Source organism: Leptopilina boulardi, unplaced genomic scaffold (genome assembly GCF_019393585.1).
Source record: "Leptopilina boulardi isolate dan_hultmark-lab unplaced genomic scaffold, ZJU_Lbou_2.1 LbouV2_368, whole genome shotgun sequence".
NCBI lineage: Eukaryota > Metazoa > Arthropoda > Insecta > Hymenoptera > Figitidae > Leptopilina > Leptopilina boulardi.
Window position 1 is genome coordinate 3155116 of NW_026137938.1, and position 23485 is coordinate 3178600.

The following is a 23485-nucleotide window of genomic DNA, read 5'->3' on the forward strand; positions in this document are numbered from 1 at the left end:
TTAATTTTTGACATTTTCTACGATCGAATTTAGAGGAATAAAAAAAGTCGATTTACATTACAAGAAAACTCAAAAAAGTCGCTTCTTTTATTTTTAAATAAAATACAATTAGTAAATATTTTATTATCAAACAATTGTAATTAGAAATTAAATAAATTCTTAATAATGTTTCATAGGAATATTTTCAAGAAATTTTATTTACAATATTTTATAATTAAAAATAAATTTTCAAAAATTCAATTCAGAATATAGGAAAAATTGAAAAAATAATTTAAAATTATTTTAAAAAAATAAAAACTGTTTGAAATATGATTTTAGCAAAGTGTTCGAATTCAGAAGTTTAGAATTAAATTTTCGAAGAACTTCATTAAAATATTATTCAAAAAAATAAATTTAGTAAAAATTTTTTAGAAATAACTGAAATTTAAAAAAGTTGTTAAAATTTTTATAAGTAAATGAATTTTTTGTGAGTTCAAGAAAAAAAAATTTTTAGAAATAATTGAATTTCAGTAAATTTTAAATTAAAGCTCATAAATTTTAATTAGGTAATGAATTTTTTTTACATCAGGTATTTTCGATAATTTGCAGTTAAAAGAACTTTCAATTGAAAAATATTTTAAATAATGGAATTTTTAAATAATTTAATTAAAATTATTAAATATAATTAATTTTGCGAAGAATTCTAGTTAATAATTCTTTTAAATAATTCAATTTTGGAAAATGTGAATTTTATTCTTTTGTATTTTCTTTAAAAAAATGTTTTAGAAAAATGTCGGAAAAGTCACATTTTGTTAAATTAAATTAAAAATAGTCTCATACATGGAAAAGAGTAGAAAAAGTCGTGCAATTCTAGGTCTGAATTTTGCATAAAAATATGTACATAATATGAATTTTGTGTTTCTAAACGCGGTTGCAAAAAAAATTCTTACACGAAATATAAAAATTCCAGGACCTGATGAAAAATTCAAGAAATTTTCCAGGTTTTTCAGGTAAAAAAAAAAAAATTCAAGGACTTTTCAAGGAATTCCAGGTGGCTAGACATAATCTCTTTTTCATAATAATAATAATAATAATTTATTATTATTATGAAAAAGAGACGTTAAATTTTTGAATACTCACTTTATGTGGAACTGGTCGTTCGGACATTGTTGTTTTTAAGCAAGTGACTTTATCGCCAACTTTAAATTCATGTATATCTTGATATCGTTTATGATCCTCATGTTTTCCCTCTGTATTTTGTTCCAATCTCAATTCATTTCTAATTAAATCAGTTTCATATTTACTGCCTCTTCTCTCGTATGTTTCATCAAAATCATAACCAGCTCGTTTTTCTCTTCTCACATCGTCATCAATTTGTTTTGTACGTTTTTCATCATAAATTTCATATTTTGAATTACGATCGGATTTAGTTTCATATTCATTATAATCATAACGAATTAAATTATTATTGCTATTTGATTTTGCAACACTGTAACCTGTATTTTGTGTTAATGGCAATGACGTTGTGGCTCCTAATTTTTGATGTGAATGCAATTCATTTTTATGAATTTCACGTTGCGATGCATAAAGACTTTCTTTATGTTCATATTTTTCTTTTTGTTGTTTCACATAACTTTGTGAAATATGGTCTGAATTACGAATTTCTTGATTTCGATGATCATGATTGCGTGCCTCATAAATACGATGATCGTGATTTTTTTGTTCATTACGAATATCGGGACTACGATGATCTTGATTACGAATTTCAGGACTGCGATGATAATTTTCCTGTCTTATATTATCATGAAGAACACGTGGCGAAACGTAATTTGATTCTTTTAAAAAATTTTCATGATTATGATGTCTCACAGAATCGAGAAATTGTTTTCCCGTTGTATAATGAGATTCTCTGTCTTTTTTTTGAATACCTTTTGAAGTGCCCACTTGATAATTTTGCCGTGCTGGCAAAGGAGGTGGAGTCTCGTCACGACGATGATCCTGATCTTGTGGCTCCAGCAATTCATACCTTTGAAGAAAAAAAATTTGTTTCTATAAGAGTAATTTCTTTTTTTTTTTTTTATTGATTTATTTATTTAAAAAATTGTTCAACGGCTTTGGATTTTTTTTTTTTTTTTACTCACCATCGATCGTCACTGTGTCCACTGCTGCTGCTGGTCATGGTTCCCTCCAGGGGAAATCGTGGATCGTTGAACGACCTCGAACTTGAACCGGTCCCATACCCAGAGCTATTGCTCGATCTCGGCGGGCTGAACGACCTATCGTACCTTTTCTGCTGAGCGACACTTGTCTGCTGTGTGGGTGTTGTATTTTCTGTTGTTGTTACATTCTCGTATTCACCCTCATAATTCCCCGACAAATATTGACATTTCTGTAAAGTGCAGCCCCTGAAAAAAATTCAATTTAATAATTAAAATTTAAAAAAAATTAATAAGTAAAAAAAAAATTTTTTTCAATTTACCTTCGTGGATTTCCATCACTTGACGGTGGAATAACTGTGACGGTGACTTGAAGGCTTGTTTTTAAAAGATCAACCATTTGATCGTGACTCAAAGTGGAAACGGCGACCTTGCAAATTTCCACGAGTCTTGATCCCTGTCTGAGACCGGCTTGCCATGCGAATCCCATACCTTCCACTTGTGTAACAACACCGTCTGGCTGAACGTGAAATCCCAATTGTCCCAAATTATTTCTCTTTAATGAGAGTTCCGAGGCTGGCGATCCTTGTGTCACTGCACGAAGGCGCGCGACAATTTCCATTAATTCGTCACGTTCACCACAATCACCACGTACATGAATCGTGATACATTCACCTTGATGATAATAAAGTCTCAAACTGAAAATTATCATTATTTATTTATTTTTTGTTTTATTTTCTTATTTTTATTTTGTTTTTTATTTTCATTTTTTTTTTGTCTGATTTACCTATTAGTTTGCGCGTGCCATCCAAGAACACCCACGCACGGTGTAACAAAGACTATTTGTCGCGAATGTTCTTCAACAAGTACAATTGAATCGATACTTATGCCAAGATAACAATCGGTACTTTGATTACTGTCTTCCAGAATAACTTGCCAGCATATTGCTCCACGTTGTGAGGCATCACAAGGCAAACGAGGTCGTACAATTGCTTTCTTTTTACTACTAAATGAAAGCATTGCTGAAAAAATCATATTTTTTTAATAATTTAATTAAATATTAAATAATAATAAAATGCTTGGTCTGTCCTTCTGTCCTAACTTGAAGTTGGCCTTTTCTGATTTCACGTGTTTTTTTTTGAATAGTAATCTTATGACGTGTCAAATTTTGACAATTCTTTTTCTCATTTTTGCCAAAGTTGTATAATTGTGTTTCCAAATTTCGGAATAAGTTTCTTTAAAATTCCAAATTCGAAAATTCAATTCACGAAGTACACAATGCTTACCAACGAAATTTTTTTTAAAGTTGTATATTGATTCAAAAATTGTACAAAAAATTTATGATGAGAAAAAAGATGCGCCAGAAAATTTCGTACAAGATAGTAATTTGAAAAAAATTTATTTTTAAAAATTAATTTTTAAGGTACCAGGGGCCAACGATTATCTATTAAATATTAATTATAAAAACATAGGCCTCGAATCAACTTAAATACACAAAAAAGTCGTTTTAGTCGATTTATATTCCAAAAAAAAGTGGATTTGTTTTTTATTTTAACAAAAATATTTTACAAATTTTTAAATAAAATTTTTTTTTTTTTAATAATAATCCTTTTCGAAGGGTTAAAGTTGAAATTTTTAGAAATAATTAAATTTCAAAAGATATTGTTAATTTTGGAAAATTATTGAATTTTAGTTGATTTTGAATTGAAATTTTGAAAATAATTGAATTTTAGTTGATTTTGAATTGAAATTTTGGAAAATAATTGAATATTAGTTGATTTTGAATTGAAATTTTGGAAAATACTTGATTTTGAATTGAAAATTTTGAAAATAATTGAATTTCCTTAGAGTTATAATTGAAATTATTAAATTTCAAAAAAAAAAATTTCGATGGAAAATTTTAGAAATAATTAAATTGTAGATGTTTTTAATTTTAAATTATTGAAAATTCAATTAATTTTGAATTCAAATTTTTGAGAATAATGAAATTTTATTTGATTTGGATAATTAATTTTGAATAGAAATTTTAGAAAATAATTGAATTTCAATTAAAAATTTTCAAAATAATTGAATTTTAATTGATTTTGAATTGAAATTTTAGAAAATAATTGAATTTCAATTAATATTAAATTGAAACTTTTGAAAGTAATTAAATTTTACTTCATTTTGGATTAAAAATTTTGAAAATAATTGAATTTTAGTTCATTTTAAATTGCAAATTTTGAAAATAATTGAATTTCAATTGTAATTTTGGAAAATTATTGAATTTTAGTTGATTTTGAATTGAAATTTTGGAAAATACTTGATTTTTAATTGAAAAATTTGAAAATAATTTAATTTCCTTAGAAAATTGAAAAATTAAAATTAAATTAATTGAAAAATTAATTTAATTAATTTTAATTAAATTAAAATTGAAAATAATTGAAATTATTAAATTTCAAAAAAAAATTTTTTCGATGGAAAATTTTAGAAATAATTAAATTTTAGATGCTTTTAAATTTAAATTATTGAAAATTCAATTAATTTTGAATTCAAATTTTTGAGAATAATGAAATTTTATTTGATTTTAAATTTAGAAAATAATTGAATTTCAGTTCATTTTGAATTGAAAATTTTGTGAAATAATTGAATTTTAATTGAAATTTTTGGATAATAATTTAATTGAAGTTCATTTTTGATTGAAAATTTGGATAATTAATTTTGAATAGAAATTTTTTAAAAAATAATTGAATTTTATTTCATTTTAAATTGAAAACTTGGTAAATAATTAAATTTTGAAATTGAAATTTTTTGACAATTATTGGATTTTTAATTGATTTTGAATTAAATTGTCGGGTAATAATTGAATTTTAGTTTATTTTGAATTGAAATTTTTAAAAAATAATTCAATTTTATTGTAATATTTTATTTTCAAATTATAAACAATTGTTAAATTTTATAAAAATTTGAATTGAAAAATAATTTTGATATAATTGAATTTGTGTTGTATTTCATTAAAATTATTAAAAATAATTAATTTAGTGAAGAATCATTTTAGTTCAAAATTTATCAAATAATTGAATTGAAGAAGATCTGAAAAAGATCTGCATTTTATATTAAAAAAAATGTATTTTATTTACATTTTTTTCAAATGTAAAAAAAAAATGTCACATTTTATTAAAATAAGTCGATAAAAGTCGTATTTTTGAAAAAAGTCCGAAAAAGTCGTATAATCCGAGGCCTGTATAATTTTCATTATTATCATTTAATATGTAATAATATTCTAATAAATTAAATTATTATTGATAATATTAATCTTTAATTTTCTTTATAACAAACAATTAAATACTCAATTTGGCGCGCGTTTAATAATAAATTTTAATTTTCTTTTTTTTCTATTAGAAAATAAAAAAATACATACAAAATTTCTGTCCAGTGTCAACAATCGTTGAAGATGAATATTTCGTTGCTAAATTTCTCAAGTATTCCAATCTTGTTCTCGTTGCCATTGTCGCAAATTTTTCCACTCTAAAATCACAATTTTCGGTAAAAAATTTCAAATTTTTATCAAAAAAAAAAAAATAATAATAATAATAATTCTCACTTGTGCGCTGCATTTTCACCATTAATTGCTTTTGCAAGAATAAAATCAGCGAATGACTTTCCTTTGGGAAATGATGCACCAACAGGAACAGGTGGACCAAAAATTGGTACCTCTTTATTTCTCGATATTGCAACTGTATATTGAGTATTTTCCGAGCATGGATTTGTTACACGTACAATTATAAAAACATGTTGAAATTGTGAACGTATTCTACGTGGACTGAAAGGCAATGCTCCGGGTTCCTGAAATTAAATTTGGTTTTTTTTTTTTTTTTTTCTCAAAAATATTTTCTAATTAGAAAAAAAAAATTTTTTGCAAAAAAAGAAAAATTTTTCGCAGAAAATAAAAAATTTACTTGAAAAACTATTGTGACTATATCGTTTCCAATGTGTCTTTTTCGTAGCAGCTGCTGTCTATTGTTTGGCGTGAAGGGCAACATTGTGGAAACGTGAAAAGTAACTTCCGCTCCACGGTGATTTGCAACGACCGCGTGAGTTCCAGTTGAGTCTGTTCTCGTGTCAAGACCCGCTTTAAAACCCTCGTAACCTCGTAGTCTTACTCTTTGGCCTGGTGAGTAGAATTTTATTTTAAATTTTATTTTATCAATGACGATAAAACGAAAATTTGAATTGAAAAAGAATTTAAAATTTGACCAAAAAAAAAAATACCAGCAATTTTTGAAAAAAAAGGTCCAAAATAATTTTTTTCAAAATCCACTTATAAAATTTAAGAAATTTCGAAAACAAAAAATTGAAAATAATTGGCAAAAATAAATAAAAAAAAAAAAAAAATATTGAAATTTACCAATAGTGTCTAAAAATTCAAGAAATGCAGGTCCAGCATGTTGATTATTGTACATTTCCTCCTCGGTTCTTTGTCCTGCACGACAATAAAGAATACCGATTTTATATCTACTAGTTAGACCATGTTCATCGACATTGGCAACTTCCGGCTCAGAGGTTGGTGTTCCAAGTCTCAGGCAATTCATTTGAACTTCAGGTGCAACCAATTCTAAAAGTTCTCTCGTTGGTATTTTCCCCTGTTGTCTTATTCCAAGAGCCTCCTCAGGAATTGTTCCTCGCAATGTTAATAATTCAGTGGTACGAACAATTATTCGATATTGCGTTCCATCTTTACGAATACTAATTGCCACTGGACCAAGTTGCTCATCCATTCCAAACCAGTTCTGATGTTCTTGACCTAGACAAAAAAAAAACTCAATTTTTTTTTCTTTTATATAAAATAGTAAAAATTCTATTCTATTTTAAAAATATTTTTTTCTAATTCTATTTTAAATTCTATTTTAAAAATATTTTTTTCTAATTCTATTTTAAATTCTATTTTAAAAATATTTTTTTCTAATTCTATTTTAAATTCTATTTTAAAAATATTTTTTTCTAATTCTATTTTAAAGTAGAAATAAAAAATAAAAAATTTTTTTTTTTTCAAAAATTCTTTTTTTTTGATGTGAAATTAAAAAAAAGAAAATTTATAAATGCATACCAAGAAAATATCGACGATAATAGTAAGCACCATCGTCAACGCTCTCAATTGGCATAAGCCTTTTTTGGAGAGGACAAATATGTTTCCATAGAGTTTCTCCAGGTGGTGGCTCTAAGACAGAAACACCATAGGCCATGGGTGGCCTGTGAATTCCATTTGTATTTGGACATCGAGTTAATCCAACTTCTCTCTCGCCCTCTCCGCCAGTTTCATTACGAAAGAATGGACACGATTCAAGTAAATCGTTACCTGAAAAATGCCAATTAATTAGTGTTTTTTTTTTTCTCATGTTACAAGATTTTTTTTTCTCAAATTAAATTAAATGAACCAAATTTATGCAATGAAAAAAAATTTTTTTTTTGAAACAAATATATATTTGTCTCTAAGTCTAATTTTTGTTTTGAATAAAAAAATTTATTAATTTTATTTATCGCAATGAAAATTTTTTTTATTTAACTCAAAATTGTTTTTGAAACAAATAAATATTTATTTATTCCAAAAAAATGTATTTTTTTGAATAATAATAAAGTAAATTATTTTTTTTTTCATTGCATTTGAATTTGTAATTAAAAAATAATTCTTTGTTTTGTTTTTTAAGGAGGAATTGTAAAATTTTTTTTTTTCATTACCTTTTCCATCGCCAGCATCTTCTTCGGGTGCCTCATCGGGAGTTGATGATCGCAATGAACTTGCTGCTGATGCTCCAGTGGCTGTATTTCTTCTTCTTGCTAAAAGTATACCACGTAATTTTGCGGCATATCCTAAATTGGCAGTAAATGAATGACAATCATAATGAGCAAATGCACGTCTTCTATGTCTTTCTTCAACATCGGCCGATATCACTGGACTTGTACATGTTTCCTCTGTTCCTCCTCTTGGCGGTTTTCCACCCCATAATCGATTTAATTTTAATCGTAATTTTGGACTATTTCCCGTTGGTCCACAAACTTCGTCAGCGTCAGGCGATTGAATATCTTGTACGCGTCGTATAAAATCCGATGACGATGGACTACGTTGTTCGGATGGTCGAAAATCTTGAAGCATTGCAAAAAGATTGTCACCAACTGATACTGATTGTGCCACCACATCAATACTTCCTGCAAATTAATAAAAAAAAAAGATTATTAATTATTTATTTTTATTACTTTATTTGTTTAAATATTAAAATAATATATTTTTCTTCACTAGGAAGTAAAATAAATATTTTTCATCCTAGAGTGTAAATAGTATTTTTAAAATTTAAATAATAAAAAGGTAAAAAAAAAATTATTTTACACTCCAGGATCAAAAATAATTATTTTAGTCCTTAGTGAAAAAGGAAATAGTATTTTACGATTAGAAAAAAATTGACACCTAGATCCGAGTAGAGGGAGACATTAATTACCACCTAAAAGTAAAACTCATTTAACAAAAAATTCACAAAAAAATTAAATTTCTCTTAGGCAGACTATTTTATTGCAAATTCTTGCACAAAATACACCTAAAAGTGTAGAAAAAATTGACACCCAGATCCGAGTAGAGGGAGACCCCTATTACCACGTATAAGTCAACCATAACAATGAAAAAGTTTTCAAAAAAATTCAATTTTTCATAGGCAGACGATTTTATTTCAAATTCTTGCACAAAATACACCTAAAAGTGTAGAAAAAAATTGACACCCAGATCCAAGTAGAGGGAGACCCCTATTACCACGTATAAGTCAACCATAACAATGAAAGAGTTCCGCAAAAAAAATAAATTTTTCTTTGGCAGACTATTTTATTGCAATTTCTTGCACAAAAATACACCCAAAAGTGTAGAAAAAAATTGGCATCCCAATACAAGTAGAAGAAAATATTAATTACCACCTAAAAGGAAACCCCATTTAACAAAACAATTCACAAAAAAATTCAATTTTTTTTAGGCAGACTATTTTATTGCAATTTCTTGCACAAAATACACCTGAAAGTGTAGAAAAAAATTGACACCCAGATCCGAGTAGAGGAAGACCCCTATTACCACCAATAATAAGTCAACCATAACCATAAAAAAGTTTTCAAAAAAATTCAATTTTTCATAGGCAGACGATTTTAGTGCAAATTCTTGCACAAAATACACCTAAAAGTGTAGAAAAAAATTGACACCCTGATACGAGTAGAGAAAGACTCCTATTACCACTTATAAGTCAACCATAACCTTAAAAAAGTCACAGTAAACTTGGTTGTATCTTTTTCTATTGCAACGTTTTGATGCACATAAGTTATATCAAAAAGAGATCGTTTTGTGTATCATTTTTAGAAATGATACACGAAACGGTCTCATTTTTTGATGCAAAAAATTTAATCAATTTATATCAATCATGGCCGAATTGGATCGACTCAAAATTAAACGAATTTTTTTCAGATATTTTGGTAATAGTACAATTGCGGAGACCATTTCACTATTTAATTTGAAAATGAAAATAACAGAAAATCAAAGACAATGTGCAATTCGATAATTAAAAAGTGACAGCTTATAAACATAACCTAAAATGCATGAGAAAAAATTTGTCGATAAAATCAATATAGGCTTTTTAGAAGGTAGATGGCAGTTTTGCTTTTTATAAAAACGATTCAGAAAAAATTTAAAGAAAGAAAATAGATGAGTGCTGCCATCTACCTTCTAAAAAGCTCGGCTATATTGATTTTATCGACAAATTTTTCTCATGCATTTTAGGTTATGTTTATAAGCTGTCACTTTTTAATTATCGAATTGCACATTGTCTTTGATTTTCTGTTATTTTCATTTTCAAATTAAATAGTGAAATGGTCTCCGCAATTGTACTATTACCAAAATATCCGAAAAAAAATTCGTTTAATTTTGAATCGATTCAATTCGGCCATGATTGATATAAATTGATTAAATTTTTTGCATCAAAAAATGAGACCCATTTCTAAAAATGATACACAAAACGATCTCTTTTTGATATAACTTATGTGCATCAAAACGTTGCAAAGATTTGATGCAATTTTTGATCTCAATTTGATACTTTTAGGAAAACTGTGAACCATAACCTTAAAAAAGTATAAAATATTTTTCATCTTTTTTATTATTTAAATAGTAAAATACTATTTTCCCTTTCACTATAGGGAGTAAAATGATTATTTTTGACCCTAGTGTGAAAAATATTTTTTATCCTTTTTTATTATTTAAATATTAAAATACTATTTTCCCTTTCACTAGGGAGTAAAATGATTATTTTTGACCCTAGAGTGAAAAATATTTTTTTTATCCTTTTTTTATTATTTAAATATTAAAATACATATTTTCTCTTTCACTAGGGAGTGAAATGATTATTTTTGAACCTAGAGGGGGAAAAAAATAATTTCTTTACCACCGGGGGAAAAAAATTTATTGTAATCAATAATTAAAAATCGAAATAAATGTTGAAAAATAATATATATATATTTCACATAATTACCATGAGAACCATATTCTCTTCTCAGTGGTGTTTCCGGTATTCTCGAACCAGGATCAGGGCTGTGTGGCAATTCCAAACTGGAATTTGATCTATGAAGGGCCAATCCTCGTCCTACACGACTCATTGGCCCTCCATTGCCACCTCCACCGTTCACCGGTAGACTTGCAATCATCTCGTCATTCTATAAGCAAAAAGTAAATTAAAAATTAAAAATTTGTTTTCTTGATAATTTGACAAAAAACTATATTATTTCTTTAAACTAAATAAGTATATTTATTCGAAACAAATAAATATTTATTTGGATTATATATATAATTTCTCTGGGCGTAGTAAATTTTTTGTTTTTTTGCTTTAAAAAAAAAAGTAATAAATTTGAATAATAAGGTTGTTTGTAAAACATGTGTATATGTATTCCAAACAAGGCGACAAGTACTTGGGGAGTCGAGGGTGTGAATATGCTGGAGACTTAACTAAGCTTAAACAAGCAAAAGAAGTATGTGGTTAATTAAAGTCATCTCTCGTTTTTTTTTTAACTCGAATATACTACATACAGGGAAGGGTCAGGTGTCCCTAAGGAATACGTGCGTGCAGCTCATTTTCAAATGTTTCTTGTTTATCTATGACTTTTTTTTTTTTTAATTATTCACTTTTAATGAAGGCTGCTTTAATTTTTTTTTCCAACGCCCATTTTATAATATAAAATTTCACAAATGAACTTTACCTATTTTTTAAATTCTCATTATAATAATATTATAATAACATAATAATAAAAAAAATTTTAATTACAATAAAATTCTAATTATAATTAATTTTATAAAATTATAAATTTTTTTATAATTATAATTTCCCCTCGTTTCATTATTGTTATAATAAAATAATAAATAAAAATTACAATAAAATAATATAATATAGTTATAATAAAATTCAATAGTGATTTAGAAAAAAATTATTTATATTATTTTATTATTTATTTATATAAATTATTATAATTATATAGTACAAAAAAGGCATTTTTTTAACAAAATTTTTTTTTTTTATTTGCTATAAATTATTTTACTTTATTGCGAAAGTAATATTGTTGAAATAGTGGAATGTGAAGAAAAAAAAAACAATATACAACATTGAAATGTAAGGGTTGTATTTTGGACGCCTGAGGGAGAGATGCCCGTCATACATAAATGTATAGATGTGGCAGGATGCCACTGTGTGTAAAATAAAGTGATACCATGGAATGTCGAGAATGTATATAGAAGGGGGGGGGGGACCTATCCGAATGTCTGACCGTCGCGTTCGTGCCAAATACCTGCGGGGCCCAATCTTCCATCGAGATTATTGTTACAGACGCTCTGCTTTCGTGATGCTACCATTTTTTTTTTTCTTTCAAAAAATGAAAACCGGTATATATGTATACACAAAAGTATTCTGTTTTTGTCAGAATTTTAAAAGAGAATTTTTTTTTATACCAATTTTTGACAAAAAAAAATTTTCTTGTTTTTGTAAACATTATTTATTTATTAATGTAATAATTAATTTAATTTAATTAATTATTAATGTAATATAATTAAAAAAATATTTTTTATAAAAACAATAATTTTTTTTTAATACCAATTTTTGACAAAAAAAATATTCTTTTACTTTATTTATTTATTCTTAACATTAACTATTAATGTAATATAAATAAATAATGTAACATTATAAATTATGTAACATTTAAACAATTATAAAAAATAATTAAAATATAAATTATTTTAAAAAATAAATTAGTTATAATAAAATAAAAATAAAATAATTTATTAGTTATATTACATTAATAATTAATTATTACATTATTATTACATTATTAATACATTATTAATGTAATATGAATAATTATAAAATAATTAATTTTATAAAATAAATTATTATTTTATAAATAAAATATTAAAAAATAATAATTAAATTAAATGAAAATAGTTAAAAACGAAAAAAAAAACTATTATCCTGTAAATCTCTTAATCCTTATATTTCTTTCTCTAATTTCCCTTTTATTCGAGTTTACAGGTCTCTCTAACTGGATTTAAAACAGGTTTCTGAGAGAGAGAGATAACTATATAGTTTCCCTAATGTGGGAAAATGAAAATTTATCGCTCGTTTCGAGTCAATATAATGAAGTTAAATTATTCGTCTCTGTCTTTCAAAACGAACCAAACAAAAAAAAAAATTGAAAAAATTGAAAAAAAAAATTTCATAATTTTTAGTCGCGCAGGTATCTTGAAAATTGAGACTGCACATTATGCAGGTCGCCCGCTACTTGGCCTACCATATTCTGTTCTCCATTTCATGAATTTTTTTTTTTTTACTTTTCATTCCTCTTGGGTTAAAAACAAAATTTAATAAATTTTTTTTTTATTTTTACAATAAACAAAAATTCTAAAAAATGATATAAATAAAAAAAAATTTATTTGATTCAATTAATTGGTTATACTTGATTATTATCAAATAAATATTTATTTGTATTAAAAAAATATTTAGTAGTATCAAATAAATATTTATTTGTATTAAAAAAATATTTAGTAGTACCTATCAAATAAATATTTATTTCTATTAAAAAAATATTTAGTAGTATCAAATAAATATTTATTTGTTGCAAATTTAAAACAAAAATTATTTCAGACAATTAAAATTTCTATTTACGGTAAATAAAATTTATTTTGCAAAAAATAAATATATTTGGCTCTAAGACAAATATACGTTTATTTAATTTAAATATATTATATTTGATTATTATTCTTATTAATTTTTGAGCCTGGTAAAAAAAAAAATTGAAACTCATATAAAAGTTACGTAATTATTTTCTAGGGAAACTATTTTTTATAATTACTGCACTGTTATTTTTTTTTTTTCATAAATTTCAAAAAGGTGATAAATAACTTGCGTCAGCTTGTCTTCTATTATTCATCTCTTTTGTAACAAATTGTAAGACGCATTTATATATAAAAGTGTTAATCAATCACTATAGAAATATGAAGTGCAAAACTGAATGATTAAAAATTTGGAAAAAAAAATTTATAATTTTTTTTTACATTAAAAGAAAATTAAAATTTTTTTATTTTTATTATTTAGTATTATTTTTTTTTTAATTTTTATTTTAGAAAAAAATTTTAAAAATGGGAAATTTTTGTTTTAATATTATTATTTATTTCCATGGATTTTAAATAAAAATTTCCTCACATTATATTGATTTCCGTTTTTTTTTATTTTTGCATGCTCATCGTTTTTGAGAACGACGAATTTATGTAAAAATCCTGATGGTTTTATCGCACCTAAATGTCTAAAGAGACTATCATCGGGAGGTTTTTCGTTCTTCCTCTTTTCTTTCTCTCTATCTATCTCTCTCTCTCTCTCTTTCTCTCTCAGGCATAAAACGAACCTAAATAAGAAAGACCGGATTCTTTCGATCTGAGTCACGAGACTCTCAATACATTATTATCTTGAGGATTATGCTCTTTGTCACACATTCAATTCTCATTCCTCATATTATGATACCTGTAATGCACTCGCGATGAGAGAAAATTAGAAAAACCATAACAATATAAATAATGAATTTTATTAGGTATAGAAATAATTATTTTTTTGATGAATTTCAAATTTTTTCAAAATTAAAATTTAAGAGAATTTTTATTAATACGAAATTTTTATTTTTACAAAATTTTAAGCTATTGAATTTTTTCTCGAATTTTTATTTTTTTTAGTCAATATTCTTTAAATGATTTTTTTATTTAAAAAAAAATTTTAATTTAACAGAATCTCTTATTCGAATTTTTAAATGACAAAAATTACAATTCACCGAATATATTAATTTGTCCGAATTTTTATTTGTCCGAAATTACAAAAAGACCGAATTTTATGTGATTCGAATTTTTAAATGACAAAAATTTCAATTCAACGAATACTAATTTGCCCGAATTTTTATGGTGCCGAATTTTTATTTGTCCGAAATTACAAAAAGACCGAATTTTATGTGATTCGAATTTTTAAATGACAAAAATTCCAATTCAACGAATATTAATTTGCCCGAATTTTATGTGATTCGAATTTTTAAATGAGAAAGATTCCAATTCAACGAATATTAATTTCCCCGAATTTTTAAGGTGCCGAATTTTTATTTGTCCAAAATTACAAGAAGACCGAATTTTATGTGATTGGAATTTTTAAATGACAAAAATTCCAATTCAACGAATATTAATTTGCCCGAATTTTATGTGATTCGAATTTTTAAATGAGAAAAATTCCAATTCAACGAATATTAATTTCCCCGAATTTTTAAGGCGCCGAATTTTTATTTGTCCGAAACTACAAAAAGACCGAATTTTATGTGATTCGAATTTTTAAATGACAAAAATTCCAATTCAACGAATATTAATTTGCCCGAATTTTATGTGATTCGAATTTTTAAATGAGAAAAATTCCAATTCAACGAATATTAATTTGCCCGAATTTTTAAGGCGCCGAATTTTTATTTGTCCGAAATTATATACAAATGACCGAAAAAACAATCGATTTTGGCGCTATTTTTAAAAATTGACCAATCACGATTTTTTTTGTGACAATTTTTTATTATAGTCAATTTTTAAAAATAGCACCGAAATCGATTGTTTGTTCGGTCATTTGTATATAATTTCGGACAAATATGAAAATTCGGCGTTTTTTTTTTTAAATTCGTATACCAATAAAAATACAATTTAATTTCAATAAAAAATTATATTTGCTTCAATTAAAAATATTTAATTTGATAATAATATAATCTAGTAATCGATAATTTTGAATGAAATAAATTTTTATTTTCGTTTGCATTTTTCTATATATAAATATATTAGGAGTGCAGTTTCATTCTCTTGCAATTATGAAAAACGTCATCGTCACTCATATATTTTGATCGATTGATAAGTCGCTATATAATATTATATATATATATATATATATCTAATGTGAGGTATGTATCAATTATATTTTCTCACCGCGTTCAATCTAATGAAAATTAAAGGCACGTTTGACCGCAATCGAATCATATTGCAACATGGCAATTATTTTTCAAGTATTAAATACAAATAAATTCCATTTTATGGAAAATTTATATATATATATATATATATATTCAATTCAAGCGGTTTTTTAAAAAAAAAATTTATAATTAACAATAAATTCTGCGCATTTTAGATTATGAAATTTTTTTTTAACCCAGAGAAATGTTTTATTTAAACCAAATATAATATACTTGAGTTAAATAAACGTATATTTGTCTCAGCCCATTTATTTGGCGTAAATAAAATTTTTTTTTATTTAAATCAAATAAATATTTATTTAAAACAAATAAATATTTATTTAATTCAAATAAAAAAAAAATCAGAAATAAAACAATAAAAATATTAAACTACATATTACAGAAGAAACAATTAATAATAATAAAATGAGGATATTAAAATAAAAGGCCTAAGATAAAAAAAAAATACGTGACAAATTAATATTTTAAAATATATAATTCATAAAAAGAATGTATAAGAATTTATCGGTTACGAGTTATTTATACAAAAAAAAAAAAGAAAAAGAAAGAAGTTATTTGCATTTCTCAATGAAATTCACATTTTGTATTCGCAATATCGACGATGTGTGTGGCGTTTTCGCTGATTCAGACACGATTCTCGACATTTAACATATATATCTTGTTAATTTTACACGCAAAAATATATATAATTTGAAACAATTCTTTTTTTTTCTCTAAATTTTCATCCAGAGAAAAATTCTATTTAAATCAAATATATTTTATTTGAGTTAAATAAACGTATATTTGTCTCAGCACCAACTATATATATATAGACTTTTTATTTGTTTTAAATAAAAATTTTATTCAACATAAATAAAACATATATTTCAGCCAAATAAAATTTTATTTAAACCAAGTAAAACATATATTTCAGCCAAATAAAATTTTATTTAAGCCAAATAAAATTTTATTTAAAACAAATAAAATTTTATTTAAGCCAAATAAAATTTCTAGTTGGTACTGAGACAAATATATCTTTTCTCTGGTTGTGCATATATATATATATACATATATATATTTTGCAGTGAAACAAGCCTGAAATCCGGTCAACCAAACGATGGTCGCTCGACCGCTTGTACCGGAAGTTAGGCGTGTCTAACCGTCAACTCCAATGAACTGCGAGAAAAATGACTAAAAATCTCACAGTACCATATGAAACACTATACCTATATATATATGTATGTATATGTATATTCACAAAGAAAATTCGTATTTATCATTATTTATATTTTTACAATAAATTTATTTGAATCAAATAAAAATTTATTTCATTCAAATAAATATTTACTTGGCTCCAAGATATAAATATATAATTTCTCTGGATTTTAAATAATAATAATATATACATATATAAAATATTAAATTATCGATATTTTTAAACAAGTATACCCAGAGAAATGATTTATTTGAATCAAATAAAATATATTTGAATTAAATAAACAAATATTTGTCTCAGAGCCTACTAACTTATTTATTTGGCGTAAATAAAAATTTTATTTGTCATAAATAAATTTTTCTTTGGCTTAAATAAATTTTTTATTTAACTGAAATAAAATATATTTGCAACAAATAAATGAGTTAGTAGGCTCGGAGACAAATATACCATTTCTCTGAGTGTAAAAAAAGGGTGAAAAAATTTTTTTTTCCGATAAATTTATAATAGCCACGCGCAGTATAAACTAGGAAAATAAACATATATTAATATAATTGAATGAAAAAAAAAAAGAAGAAAGAAATGAGAAATTGAAAGCGATTTGATATATATATATATATGTATATATATATTAATAGTTTGTTGAATATATAAGCAAAGTTACAGGAATGCGTAACAAATTTGTCATTATAGTATCAACAAATTGTTTGATGTATGTATTAAAAGAGAGAAAGCAGAGATCTGAGAATGGGATGGACAAAGACTGGTTTTTCCCCGTCAGTGTGTATATATCGGATATTCTTCTCCTACTCTAAATCTTTTTCTCTCCCTTCTCAATCCTTCTATTTTACGTGAAGAAAATACTCTTGTATTGGTTTCTTTCGAAGATATAGAGAAATATATATATATATATGGGGCATTCTATGGGAAATTTTCATTGAAAATTTTTTTTTGTCCGAAACATTTTTTTTCGTAATCTATATATATGAAAAATATAAGGAAATACGTATTTTTTTTTATTTGATGAAAAATGAAGGAAGTTATGATTTTTTGAAATTTAACGTCAACGAAGAATGTTTTTGGAACATTTTTTAATCTATTGTACTAATAAATTAAAAATTATGCTATATATATGAAATTTGTTCATTTTTTCTCAAATTTTTCAAATATGTGCTCAAAAATAACTCTAATAACACAAGATATCTTGGGATATATTGATAATATCCCGCAGATATCCTAGGGATGTCCTATATGGATATCAAAAAGGATCAATTAAGGATATCCAAAAAATCGGCGGTTTGGATATCCTTTGGATATCCCATGGATATCTGAGGATATCTTCTGGATATCTCTATAGACTTTCATAAATGTCCTCCAAATATCCCATAGATATCGTCAGGATATTCCACAGATATCATCAAGATATCCCATAGATATCGTCAGGATATCCCACAGATATTTTCAGGATATTCTCAGTATATCTTCTGGATGTCAAGAAGATATTCTCAGGATACTGTTTTTAAAGTCATTATGAGACTACGAGTGAGAATATTCTGTGAATTAAATTTTATATATAAATAAAATAAAATGCAACTTGTTTTTCGAGAAAGTTGTTTAATTTGAAAAATTATTAACTAATTTTTTTCTCATTCGTGATTCATTCCTTTATTCATATGCTTAATATTTTCAGAAAATAAATTGGCTTTAAACAATATAAATTCTTCCCCGCAAATAACGAATAACTATTAATATTAATTATACATTAAGTGCGCATGAGTTTATTTAAAAACTTTGAAAAATGCGTTTCAAATCTTCATTTAAAATAAATTAGAAGCTCATAAGATTTTTGTTTTTATTATAAATTATTATTCATTATATTAGCTTAACAATTTTAACCTTTAAAAATATATGTTGAGATATTAAATATCCCGTGAATATCCTAAGAATATCCCACGGACATCCTGAGGATATCCCATGGATATCCTGCGATATAATATCCAATAGATATTTTGTGGATGTCTTAGGGATATCCTGTGGATATCCTATGGATGTCCTGTTGATGTCCCACAGACCGGCGGTTTGGATATCCTATGGATATCCCAAGATATCCTGGGGACTATTCTAGGATATCGACCATTGATATGGATATCCTATGGATATCCTTTTGTTATGAGGGATATGTAGATGGCGCTGCCTCACTTGGACCTGGCCTTAAATTTCAAAAAATCATAACTTCCTTCATTTTCATCAAATAAAAAAATAAAATAATACGTATTTCCTTATTTTTCATATAGATTTCGAAAAAAAATGTTTTGGACAAAAAAAAATTTTCAATGAAAATTTCCCATAGAATGCCCCATATATATATGTGTGTGTAACATATACGTGTTTTCATGGGAATGCTCGCGGTGCGTGCAACCACAAGACGCGAATGAACCAACTTCCACGGTCAGGTGCATATGGCGTAAAGTATATATATATATATATATATAGTATAAAGGAAAATGTCATCGATACTTTATATTTCATATTACACTTTTAATTAACTCCAAATACTAATTTCTCATCAAAATATTCGAAATTCTCTTATTAAATTTTTGTAAGTTTACTCGCAAAATTTTGAAATTATCCACTAATTTAACTGCGCTGATTTGTAAAATTAAAATAAATAGAAAATTTTAATTAGTAAAAAAAGAAAATAATTCGAAAAAAAGTTAGTCACTGATTCAAATTGTAATATTTCTTCTAATTGAGACAGTACAATTGGGGTACGAAAGTACCCCAGGGAAATTTCAAACTACGGCCCTGGTTCCTTAACTGTCATGGCGGCAGCCTAACCTTAATTCTTGTCATTTCTTAAACTTCAAGTATTCAAGTTAGTACAGCGCTGAAAGTATATTTTAATTTTTCTTTTTGCAGATTCTATATCCTTGTTATGTCATGTACTTCGAAGCTAAGGGCAAAAGTAAAAAAGGGAACACAAACTTTTTTTAGAACTTGGTCTATTTTTACGGTTACTTTTCACATTTTCTGAATGGAAATTCAACTTGAAAATATCTCCGAGGACTATTTAGTTTAAAAGAATTTCCTCGATGCTGAAAATTCATTATTAAGGTAAATATTTTAATTAATTAATTAATTAACAATTTTTGAACAGAGTTTATCCATGATTGAGGTTATGTTTTGATATTATTCAAGTGAAAAATTTCAGAAATTGACAATACTGTGGCATTTTGTTTTTTTGAAAATTTTTAAATTCAATTGTTTGGAAATTATTGTCAGTTTATTCTAATTTTATATGCATTGAAAAAAAATTTTATTTGATTTAAATAATAATCGATTACTTGATTATTATCAAATAAATATATTTATTTTTATCAAATAATTATTGTTTTAAGTCAATTAAATGGTATTTTAATTTCAAATACAAAAATTATTGGTTTAAATACAATTTATTTAATTCAAATAAAAATTATTTGTTTCAAGTATATATAAATATTTATTTAATAGTGGTCAAGTAATCAAGTATTTGAATCAAATAAATTTTTTTTTATAAGTACAAAATAAATACTAAATTCTCCGTTCGTGTAATGAATACAGATCAAGCTTTAATTTTTTTTTTTTTTTAATTACAAAAAAACGCTTATTTGGCTTATTTGTCCAAAATTACAAATGACCGAACAAACAATCGATTTCGGATCTAATTTTTAGAAAATTGACCAATAAGAAATTATCAAGAAAATCGTGATTGGTCAATTTTCTAAGAATAGCGCCGAAATCGTTTGTTTACTCGGCCATTTGTAATTTTGGAAAAATGAAAATTTGTACAAATTAAAATTCAGTGAATTGGAATTTCGATCGCAGTTAAAAATTCGTACAAAAATAAAATTTGTTGAATTAAAATTGTTTGTCATTTAAAAATTTGAATATGAAAATTCTGTTAAATTATATAAAATTCGTTTTAAAGAGTTATTTAGATTTTTATTTGAATATCGCGAATAAATTTTAATAATTGTCAACACAGAAAATTAAAAGGCATTAAAATAAGCTGCAACGCTTATTATTTTAATCCAATTTTGCTTATTTTAATCCATTTTGGTATTAAAATAAGCAAAATTGGATTAAAATAATAAGCGTTGCAGCTTATTTTAATACCTTTTAATTTTTTGTGAAAGTAATTAAAATTGAAATTTGACTTTTCGAAATACACATTGTATAGTAAAAATTCAAATACAATGTTTACATATTTCTTGTGGTATAATGGAAATACAATTCGTATTTATTATCAGTGTACATATATGCGGATATTTGCTTCGATAGGTTTCATGGATCGTCGCCATTAAACCATACACACGAACATGTATAACCATCGAGGTTCTTTTGTATAAAATAGTTCCCGTCAAATCAAAGTAATTAACTCTTCAAAATCTCATGATTTTTTTTTTTTTTTTTGAAATCATTCCCAAAGAAACGTTTTTTTAATGTTTATAGTTTAGCAATTTTTTGCTTATTTAGAAAAAAAAAAATTCTATTTTTGTCAGTAAAATCAGATGATTATATATACTCATTGTAAAATTATATAACAATACTTTTCGTATATTTAATAAATTAAAAATAAAATATTAGTTTAGAAACTAAGAAAATTTTACAAAATTAGAGGTTAGACATCTGTTTGGCATAAAAGATAGTATTTTCTTAGCAGAGGTTTGATTTTTTTTTTTTTTTTCACATAAAGAGAATGTCCATTTATGCTGCGCAAGCTTTTCTCTTTTAAAAGAAGCGCGCATCTCTTTTGCGTACGCATTACATATCATTATTGCAGTACATTTACGTATACCGTTGCAGTAGCCACTTGTAGTAATTAAAGAGAGAGAGAGAGAAAAAAAAAGAAAAAATACAGCCACACCCGTCTCGCAATAATTGTTTCACCGCGAATACGAAATCAGGTGTACATATACATACCAAGTATCTATTTTACAACCGCACAATTGCCGCGTAGTTATCCTGCGCAATGTCCGTCAATTGAGAAAGATCGATACTCAGGGTGTTAATCAATTTAAAACGCGTGCCACTCATACATTCGCATCATAGGAATAATTTAAAAAAAAAATTTTTTTTATTATTTTCTTTAATTTTTCAATTATAGATTTTTTTTGGAGAATATTTTATTGTTTCTAATTTTGTTTAAAGCCATCGCTATTTGAAGCAAAATTTTATTGGTCCTAACTAATTTTGTTTTAACCCATTGCTATTTTGAATTAAACTGTTTTTGGTGACAGCGGTGGGATTTTACATCGGAGTAAAATTTGTTCCCAACTACCACGGTTCGTTTCTGTTACTACAATACATAATTTACCAAACAATAATATAGCGATGGCTACAAATAGTTCTAGTTTCAAACAAAAAATAGTTACAATATTAAAAAAATATTAAATATTAAATAAAATATTAAATAAAATATTAAATATTAAATAAAATATTAAATAAAATATTAAATATTAAATAAAATATTTAGTTAGGGGAATAGTGTCAGGGTTGGGCACTTGGCTTTTTTTTAAATAAGAACACTAGCGCCACCTGTGTGCGTACATGACGAATCTTCTAGTAGTGTAACCTAACTTTTTGTGGCATTACATTTTTGGATAATCAAAAGTAGCGTCTCCTGTGACTTCGGTGCAATCGAAGAGACAAAAAAAGTTTTGTTTGACTTGTGAATAAACCTAAAAAAAATGTGTAAAAAAAGCAAGAATTCGGCAAGGTAAGCTTATTGAATGTATTGTGGGGTACATAATTTAAGAAGAAAAAAAGTGAAAAATCAAATCGCGACACATGTCTGGTTATGGTTAGCTCAATTCGTAAATGATGCTTCTAGTTAGGGTTGGACACTTTATACAGTTAGGGTTGGACACCCATATTAATTATGAATTTGACACAATTTATAAATAAATTTTATTTTATTGATATTTCAGTGCAAAATTGTGCCAAAGATATTAGAAAAATAATACTTAAATTGTATAAATTTTGTTCATCATTTCATTCGAGTTATTTGGAACAATAAAGCGTTATTTTTTGTAATTTGAGTTCATTCCTTTTTTAAACCTATGAAGCTTTACAATTTGTAAACAATAAGTAAAGATAAACATGAAAAAATAAGAATAAAAAACATTACAAATGTTATTTTACGTTTTTGTCAATAATGCATTTCGATTTTCAAAGTGTCCAACCCTGACTGAAAAGTTCAACCCTGACTAGATTTTTTTTTTAAATGTTTATAACTTTTTTAATTTTGGACCAATCAATTTACGGTCCACAGCAAAAGTGTTCCTCTTTTGTAGATCTTTCCACCCATATACCACAATTGACTGAATTTATCAAAACAAAATATTTATAAACAAAAAACCAAAACTGTGTCCAACCCTGACACTATTTCCCTACATATTTACAAATATAACTATAGAAATAGTGATAGCTTTAAGTAGTGATGGTTTCAAACAATATTATTTCAGTTTTTTTTTTTTTTTTTTATTAAAATTCCAGAAATTTTGAATCTTAATATAAAAAATGTTAATATGAATTAATAATTAACTGTTCT

At 25.4% G+C, this 23485-nt stretch overlaps 1 protein-coding gene across 2 annotated transcripts in view; it reads right to left on the reverse strand.

The window, feature by feature from the left end:
- Positions 1-23485, reverse strand: part of LOC127287207 (signal-induced proliferation-associated 1-like protein 2) — a 58697-nt gene that overhangs the window by 1912 nt on the left and 33300 nt on the right. For both annotated transcript variants that reach the window (XM_051314025.1, XM_051314026.1), the window contains exons 3-13: positions 10661-10841; positions 7851-8318; positions 7222-7470; positions 6523-6918; positions 6074-6285; positions 5719-5960; positions 5536-5642; positions 2923-3157; positions 2459-2833; positions 2121-2384; positions 1120-2005 (exon numbers count right to left, since the gene is read on the reverse strand). In XM_051314025.1, the coding sequence (XP_051169982.1) occupies positions 1120-2005; positions 2121-2384; positions 2459-2833; positions 2923-3157; positions 5536-5642; positions 5719-5960; positions 6074-6285; positions 6523-6918; positions 7222-7470; positions 7851-8318; positions 10661-10832 (3606 nt within the window). In that variant the 5' untranslated portion in view covers positions 10833-10841. The remainder of the gene's footprint in view (positions 1-1119; positions 2006-2120; positions 2385-2458; positions 2834-2922; positions 3158-5535; positions 5643-5718; positions 5961-6073; positions 6286-6522; positions 6919-7221; positions 7471-7850; positions 8319-10660; positions 10842-23485) is intronic.